The 9,492-nt window shown below is 35.1% G+C and overlaps 1 protein-coding gene across 1 annotated transcript in view; it reads left to right on the forward strand.

Annotated features, from left to right (window-relative positions):
- LOC109824491 (E3 ubiquitin-protein ligase CHFR) overlaps positions 1–9,271 on the forward strand; it is a 20,600-nt gene extending 11,329 nt beyond the window's left edge. The window contains exons 7-15 of the mRNA XM_020391100.1: positions 253–339; positions 807–897; positions 2,127–2,234; positions 3,244–3,344; positions 4,263–4,328; positions 4,413–4,500; positions 6,372–6,432; positions 7,024–7,087; positions 8,798–9,271. Coding sequence (XP_020246689.1) covers positions 253–339; positions 807–897; positions 2,127–2,234; positions 3,244–3,344; positions 4,263–4,328; positions 4,413–4,500; positions 6,372–6,432; positions 7,024–7,087; positions 8,798–8,932 — 801 coding nt within the window. The 3' untranslated portion in view covers positions 8,933–9,271. The remainder of the gene's footprint in view (positions 1–252; positions 340–806; positions 898–2,126; positions 2,235–3,243; positions 3,345–4,262; positions 4,329–4,412; positions 4,501–6,371; positions 6,433–7,023; positions 7,088–8,797) is intronic.

The following is a 9,492-nucleotide window of genomic DNA, read 5'->3' on the forward strand; positions in this document are numbered from 1 at the left end:
GGCTTGTCACTAAGAAAATTCAGTAGTTCCCTTCTTTAAGTTAAGTTGGAATTGAAACTTCTCAAACTCAAATATTTTTTTATGATTTTTCTATCCAACTCTCGAAGTAGGATATGCATTGCGCCTTGTTGCTAAGACCAATTTATCTTCATGCATTAAGAAAGCAGACAGATAACTTTTATATTCCTTGTTGTTTGAGTAACTAATTTGATGGTATCTGTATCTTGCTAACATTTGAATATTTTTTTTCAGGCTATCCTGGAAAAATTTTCTTCGCTAAAGCATTCGGATGAGGAGATTGCACAGTTAGATACATATGCTTTGGTTAAGTCAAATCTTGTAAGTTCATGTGTGTATTGAATTTTATAGCTTATGCATTATACTTTGGTAACTCTCCTCTGCAGTTATTAATTCTCTATGAATATTTCTAATAATGATATATTGTGTAGATATGTTTCCTGTTGCTTGATTCATGTGATCCTTTTACAAGAGTCATACAATTTTTAACTCCTATACAGCTCACCAATTTCCTGGGTTTTCATAATTTTATGTTTCCCCGGCTTTAGCTATTTGGAGCTTTGAACTTTATGTTGTTCTGTTATGATGCATAATATTTGTCCAAGGTGTCTTCTAAAAGACTTAGGGGTGTGCACAATACATTAGCTTGGCCGTCTTTGTGCAAAAATGGAATGTAGTAAAGGTCTCCTATTTCGTCTTATTTTGCAAGCTTTTAGAGTGTACTATCTTATACCGAAATGGATGCTATGCAATCGTATTCATATGATATCACACTGCTACTTGCATAGGTCTTGGGGATTGAAAAGAAAACATCAAGAAAGAGGCCTTTGTCATCAAGTGACGAAGGTAGTGGTGCAGATCTTCCATGCCCCCAATGTGGTAAACCAAAAGCTGGATATTTTGTTTCTGTTCTTCCTACAGTTTATTTTGAAGCAATGTGAGGATGAATTACGATTCTTTTAGATACTTCTTTTAACATCAGTCAAATTTCTAAGAGTTTATTAGATTGTTAAATACATTTATGTAGAGATTCTTCATCGTTACTTGGACAACTCTGGAAAATGTGGTGAATTTGAACCAGAAAGTCTATATTTTGAAACTCCAATTGGGCAATCATGCATATATTTTATGCTTCTGTGAAGTGTTATTTCATTTTTTATGTAAAATTTTACCTGAGTTTCCATGCAACCCGATTGGAAGTGTCATCTAAAGGGGCATAAGAGGTGCTAAAGTTCATTCTGTTAACTTAATATCAGAAGAACTAAATGAATGTCTCGGAAAAAAGAAGTATAGAAATTACAACTTTGATATTACTTGCGTGAAGGATATGTACTGATTTGTTTTGAAATTTTGGTAGTTGTTCTTGGGTAGTTATGAATGAAATTAAAGAAGCATGACATTGAAGACATCAGTCCCAAAGCAGTTACTCTTGTATGTGTTCCTGTTCCATTTTTATTCTGTTGTTTTTGAAGTTGGTGAACTGAAATGTTGATCAGATTCGACTTTCTTTCCATTGTAAGAATATCTGGGTCATGCCTACTTGTACATGGATGCCTAAAAGTACGCTGTTCGGTCTAATATCTGTTTGTGGAGTATCTGAGTTCATGCCTATTCATATGGGTAGTTATAAGTATGCTGTTCACCCTATATTTATCCATCCTCTCTCATTTCAACATAAATGTGTATTCCCAGTTGATCCTACTTTTGCATCTCATTCTGCTCTGCAATTCTGAGCTAGTAACAACTATTAAACAATTTGTTTCATAAGTTGGCTTCTGCATCATTTGATAGTTTAACAGTTTACTGAAGTTCCAAAGGGTTGAAAGGTCTAAAAGTTAGTTACAAGAATATTCTGTTATCTAAGTATTTATTCGATGCAAACATTTTCGCTGTATCTCCTAAGGTTCTGGATCAATGTCATTTATACTTTTAGAAGAGCAATTGGAAAAATTTATGCTGCAAATCAAATGTTTTGAAGTTATGTTCTAATTCCAGTTGTCTTTTAAAATTGCAATGGTGCTAACTAAAGTCTCACTGCCATTCTGTAGCTGACTTATTAGTCTCGTCAGATATAACTTTTTTTTAGTCTGATATATAACTATTAACAGGCATTGCAATTGGGGGATTCAGATGTGGTCGGGTGACTACCCACCTACAGTGTCAAGGATGCGGAGGATTGATGCCATCTAGACCTGATGTCGGTGTTCCACAGCATTGTACGTGCTGCTTTATCTTGTTTGATTTGTAATTGTTTCTGGAATTTCCAGTGGTAGCATTTACGTGACTAAAAAAATTTATCCTGTGGATATAAGGATGCTTCTTACCATTCTTTTCATTCCGTTGTGGAACTCTGAATTTTACAGCAACAACTGATTAGCTTGGAGAATCCATTTTGTTTTGTTTTCTCCGTTAAGTTCTATGGCGAGTCATTTTCAAATATCGACAATTTTTGCTGTTATTATTGATATTTTGTTCATATTTTATTCTGTTCCATTGAAATTTGAATTTTCTTTAAAGAATATGACCCAACTCTTAGTACCACACATATTTATATTTGTGTTACTTCCTGATATGTGATATTACATTGAGCATTGAGCTCTTAGATGAAACATTGTTCTGAGAGTTTGATCCTTCTATGTGTGAAGGCATGTTCTTGGTAAAATATGTTCTTGTTAAGCTATTCTATAGTTTTCTTTAAATGCAACACCGGAGGTATAATGTCGGAATTCTTTTTCATCTATGGCATACCATTTCTTCTTCAAACTCAACTTCTACGCTGTCGACCCAACCTATATTCCATAGATGCGAATTGTAATTTGACCAAGTTTGAGATACACTGAAAGAATAGCCTTGTCCAAGGATGTTACTTCCTATACTGCGAGATAGGATCAGCTCACCATGGATATTTTCCTTGCAGTTTCTACTTAGGGCATGCAAATGCGAAAGGACATTACTTTTTCCTTATCTTTGCTGTACAATTGACTTACAATTCTATAAGTAATGGGGGACTGTCTGCTCAAAGTATGGGGGCTTTCATTTGAAGATTTGCATTAGAACCAAAATTATTCACTTGTTACGAATAATTAAAACTCTATTGTCTTGTTGCTTTTGGTAGTTTAATCCTTAGTGCATTCTAAGTTTAAACTGCATAACAAGTTAATTTCCCAATCACGTTTGCAAAGAAACTGTTCCTTAGCAATTTCCATGTATTCTTTCTTTTTGCAGGCTTAGGATGCAATAGAGCCTTTTGTGGTCCTTATTGGCATTCTCAAGGTGTAGATCCAAATGAATACGACATAATTTGCAATCAGCAAACATTCAGACCAGTACACTCTCTTCCCTCTGAATCTTGTTGGGGTCCTGTAGTTTTACTTGCTTTAAGGTCTTGATGCATTCATGAACCCCTGAATTATTGAACGGTTTTAATAACTGTTTGCTGTGTGTGCGTGTGTGTTGGTTTTTTCTCTTTTTTCTTTTCTTTTTTCGTTTTTTTTAGGGAGGGGGGGGGGTGGGGGGTGGGGGTTGAATGATGGAAAATACTTAGGGTCTCCATAAACCTGCATTATATTTTTTCAGCTCTTGTTGCTTTTCTAAACCTTCCAGAAAACTCCTATTTCCATTGATTTGTGGTCCCTTAATTTAGTTTCATTTTCTATTCTAAAATTCTTAGAGCATTTCACTTGAGTAATTTTCATAAGTAGATTATGGATGTGAGTTGACATTTCCATATGGGTCTAGCTTGTTGTGCCTTGTAGATGCATGCAAAGACCTGTTCATTATAGCAAACTGTACTCTCCTTTGTCATCTAAACCTGGGAACTTAGAGCTTCCTTCAAATCTTCAATAGTTGCATCGTAAATTAATTGGCCTTTTACTGCCTGTTGGCCATACAGTATGGCCACAAGTATGGCATACCATTGTGTATGTAAATATGGAGATAAATCGAACTTACCCTTCTCATTGTTTTTATTTAGCTTACAGTTCATTCTGTTGATGTAGCACAAAATGTTTTCAGTTAGAACTTAGAAGAAGGTAACAGTTCTGTGTAAGCTGTAGGACGAACACAGCTTTTTAGATAGACTCTGGTCTTGCAAACAGCATATAGGTTCTACCTGCTACTTGCTAGCGAAATGCATTTGAACTGTAATAAGTTATCTGAACAAAGATTTCGCAACACTTTGTGTATAGTTTATCTCATCTACAATGTGTTTTTCTAAATTCTTGCTTCTTGCTTCAATGTTGCAGATATCAGACCGCACCATTTCAAGACTTCCAGATTCAATACATCAAAATAATCAGTATGAGAAAGATGTATGAATACTTTTTCTGAGTTAATTTTATTTCGATCTTCTGAAAATGTGGTAATATTTCATTAGTTTCAAATCATTTTCTTAGGTTACAGACAGGTGCATACAGAAAATGGGAAAGACATTGCAGGCTGTTATCTCAGATTGGATCACTAAGTTTGACAATCAAGAAATTGGTAAAGGCAAATCTTTCTATAAAGTCATCAACATGATTTAAACACAATTCGGTATTTGCCTTAGTGAATATGTTTGATTCTTGGCTTTTATTTAGCTTGAGCATTATAACAGTTTATTACATTTTACTCTGCTATCGTTAGTTATGACTGCTGCATTTTTGTAGCTGTTTAACTCTTGGATCATATCTTATCATTTTCCCCATAAGCAAAGCAATTATTTGTAATTCTAATCTGTAACAGTTATTTATTTTGCATTTGTAGAGCCTGTTTTGACTTCTCTATCATATCATCTTTTTCATGTTTTTCCCTAGATGTTTTTGTGTTGTATTCTAAGCATTAAGCATACCAGCCGTTATAAACTGATTGTCAAGATGTCATCAGTTAGTCGTTGAAGATTAGAATGCAGGGACAAATGACAATACCTAATGTAGACCCTCTAAACTGATTCCTGAAGTCCGAGGCAAGGCATCCTTATATCATGTAGGGACAAATTACAATACCTCAACGAAAAGCATAACATGGCTATACATCTGGTCTCACACCCTGAAAATTTGACCTATCTTTTTCTCCTGATGTTACCAGGCTTTCCAGGCTAACAACTGTGGCTAAGTGACATAAGCATCAGCAGGACCTAATATAATACCGACACTACTACCTACTGTACTAGAAAACATTGTACCGTAGACACCCTACCAAGACATGAACACATTTATATAGTGTTAATCATTGAGGCACTACACTATTCACATTTGACTATTTGAGTTGAATCCTGTTATATATGACTTAGATATGTAAGTTTCCGTAGTACTTTCTTAGGTGAACAGAAAATAGGTAAAACACTTGATTTTGCGTTGAAAAAGAAGATGTCTTTGACTGGGGTATTCTGCCTCTAAACTTGAGACATCTTTTCCTTGCCACGGCGAGCTTTCTAATTGCAACTAAATAATATGTAATATTCTATCCACATCCCAATCCAGCAATTATTGACAAAAACTAACATGATTCTTGAATGGTCATATTGGCAACTGATACATGGGCCATAATATATAGGATACTTCTGTAATTTCATAAGAAATTCCGCATAGGAAATCAATCATGGTACATAAACATGTTAATCTACACTGGAAATTCATGGTCATATTACCACAGACATCCCGAGACAGGTGAACATAATTAGTGATCAAATCCCTACTCAGGAGCATAAAGATAATCCTGAAGATAAGACACTACCAGCAGACTTGTACAGTTATCGACAAAGGTAAGAGAATAACAATATATTGTGATATAACTCAAGAGAAGCAAGTCGGCATTTCTACCTAATTTAATGAATATAGTGTCATGAACATCAACATTCTCCCCCTAATGCATGGTATCGTAATTCTCATCCTTTCTTTCATGAGTAAGTAGATGGGATTATAAGAGAAAAAAGAGAGAAGAGGTGGTGGAGAGGGGGCATCCAAGGATGTGTCCCCTCTCCCTCTCATCCTTCGTCTTACATGTGGCCTATTTTCGTTTCTCCACCCAGCACACCTCTCCATTCCACATGGTAGCTTCGGTGGCGCCATCTGAGCCACCCATTAGTTTCCTGATGGATTAATCCTATCCATCAACATCAGCTTCAAATCTAATGATACATATACTTCATTACCCTCCCATTGTGCAATACTAGTAGCCCATAAGCCCTTGGTTATGAAATCAACGGGTCTCCTACCTATTCGAGCAGTTTAAGCTTTTAAAATTTTCAGTTACATACTTGTGGCAGTGTTCATATTTTCTCTAACTCTAAATGGTATTTTTATCATGTTAGGCATGGCTTGAACTCACGTACATGTCTAGGCTCTTACTTGTAGTGCCTTTGGTTCTTTTTGCAGACAGATCAAGATTACAATTATTTCATGCAGAGACTATCACTTCAAGGACGCACCTTTGCATGTATGTTCCATCTAACTTCAAGATATTCTCTCTTATGGATTAGTTTTTCATATGAAGGGAACAGTTTCTCTATGACCTCAATGCAAATATTCCTTTCATTTTCTAGTGTTACAGGCTTTACAAAAACTTTGATACATCCCTTTTGCTATCATGTGTCTGCTTGTTGTGCTTCTGTTACATCTTAGAGTTCTGATACTGTTTTTTGTAGTTAATTTTGATTCAATGGGCATTGGACGTAAGTGCAATGTGATTTTAATCTTTAAAATTTTCATTTTACTTTTGAAATTACACATTCGAACCCTTGTTACATCTCTTTTTGCCTTGTTTGCCCATTCATCGTGAAAATTCTGGTTACTTTTCAAATTTTCAACACAAACCATGCTAAGACTTGACAGTTTTAATGTATATGGCAATTTGTCACTGCCTGTATGCTTTATCTTTAACTATAATTTTTTGTTTTTGGTTATATATTGTGTCCTTAAGCTGTGAGCTTGGAAGTTTTATATAATTTATACAATTTTTAATATTTAGACACCTTTTATTTAATCCAAATTCTTTGAAACATTGTTAAACAATCTCTTATGATTGCAGTGATTGCTATGACAAATTGGTAGACTTTCTCCTGTATTGGTTTCGGCTAACAACGCCTAGAAGTGTGAGTACTTCATCCTTCCTTTGATAGGATTATGTAAATTCATTGTTTCTCAATTATTCTATTAAGTTATCACTGCAATACTATCTTTTCTGTGGGATGCTTATAGTGCTTAATTCTATGTTTGTCACATATGCTTCTGAAATAACAATAAATTCAAATAAAACGTAATATGATGAACTGCAGTAGCTATTTGTTTTGGTTTTTCATCTCTGTTTTTTTATTCAATTTATATCTTTGGTTTATGTTCTGCCTCAGAGATGAGTACGTGACAATGTTCATCATCTTCTCGTTACAGACTCCTAATTTCAGATGATTGTAGAGGGTTTCCCTATTGTTTTACTGAGCTTAAAGTGCTCAATATCTACTGTTTAGTTCCGTACTCATAAATTCTTTTAGTAGCTTTTAGTGACTACCACCTCCTTTTCTATAATTAGGGTTGTGTATGGTTGTAGGAAAGGTAATATTTGATGAAGTACTATCAATTTAGAGTTGTGTAAGCTGATCCCATTTTGATACAAAAATGAGGAGTACATCAATAATGATTATTGTTGTGTCACATGAAGAAAGCGATGTATGGAACATTATTTGGAAAATTTATCTCTATAATGCATATTGCCTTTCTGTCATGTGCATGCTGATTAGGATTGTGGTACCTTTAGGCATATTTTGTACTGCAACATGAATCTAATACGGTCCTTTATAGAAAATCATCATCTTGGCGTGTTTACCATATTTTCTTGAAACATAAATCTGATTCCTTATACGATTATACCAAATCATATCATTTATATTAAATCACCAATAACGGTTAATATACATGTTTTTCACTAGCAATCAAGTTTTCTGGCACGGGTTCATAGTTTTGTCTTGAACTTGGTGTATGCAAGAGGGTTATCATTAATAGGATATATAAGAACTTGGTTATTCATTTCCGAGCTTTCTGGCCACTCCACTCTTCTTGAATGGGAAAAGGCAGATCATGAATGTGAAAAGGCAGATAATGATGACAACGGCATTGAGGACTTCATTAACAACGTATTCTTACTTTAGAAGAACGTGGAAGTGTAACTGTGGATCTTATTTAAGTTGAATAATATTTCCTTTTCACAAAAACTATCTAACTGCGTAATCCAGAGAGGTCATATAAAATCGTCCTCTTTGTTGTCAGTTAACAAGAGATTACACAAGGTCATCCTACAGTGTTACTTATGTTTTAAAGCCACATTTGTCGTTACATAAAGTTGTTGGGTTTTGTTTAAAATATTATCTGATTTGCACTACCTGTGTGTGCCCTCGTTGTTCTAATTTCAATCTATGTTTCGGCGATGCAAAGAGTTTCGTTAAATATATAGTGCGGCACATAAACTTAAATGTACTGTCCCATAGATATATAGAATTCTAGCGTATTCTTCGAGAACATTAGTTTGCTCTTTTCCTACGCAAATCTTAAAGCTGAAATACAACTACACTGAATACATGAGCTGTCCAATGTAATAAAAGATCATATGACATAGGAAGTTCCTTCTTTCAGGTCCTGTGCTATCTGTTTAATCTGCATTTCAAAAAAAATCTGACATCATCTATATAAATTACTTTGGTTGTGAAAAAGCTGTGATTTTCTCCCTGTATGATACCCTATTCCATTTCCCTTCGACCAGTTTTCTCTATAGTATATCATTAGTTTGCTAATTTTGTACTATTCTTGTAAAGTTTCTACCACCTGATGCATCTGGAAGAGAGAACTGCTGGTATGGTTATACATGTCGAACTCAGCACCACAACCCAGATCATGCCCACAAAAGGAACCATGTTTGCCGTCCAACCAGAGGCAACCCCTTTCCTTAGCTGTCGAACCGCTGCCTCCCTCTGTTTTGCTGGTAACTTCGGAAGCCTGTGCCCTGCTTAGCTTTGCTGATATTTTGTGTGGTCTCAAGATGTAGCTGTGAATGATGTTTGACGTATTATTTATCATCCTATTTTGATATGTGTATATTGCCTTTTTGGCCCCATTTGTTATGTAAGAGTGACATATCATGATGGCTTACAGCAATTGGCTTTTAGAATAGCGGCGAAGGTTACTTGCATCCCCTTCAGTTTTCTTGGTATTTTGGAAATCATCATAATGTACACTGATGCTTTGGGCATACGTACCTTTTTGAGTAAGAACAGGAATAACTTTCTTCATCACTTGTTCGTTTGTTTTATTATTGGCTAAATAGCACTTATCTACCCTATTGTTTCACCTCCTCCTCACTTACCTACCCCAACTTTTTTTTTGGCGGCACTCGAATACCCTAAAGTTTTTATAACTAGCACTTAAATATCCTGAAGTTTTAAAACTTGCACATCAATACCCTCAGTTGTGCAAACTTGGGGGTATTTAAGTTCAAGTTTTAAAAACTTTA

This window comes from Asparagus officinalis, chromosome 9 (genome assembly GCF_001876935.1).
Source record: "Asparagus officinalis chromosome 9, Aspof.V1, whole genome shotgun sequence".
In the NCBI taxonomy this organism is placed as follows: Eukaryota; Viridiplantae; Streptophyta; class Magnoliopsida; order Asparagales; family Asparagaceae; genus Asparagus; species Asparagus officinalis.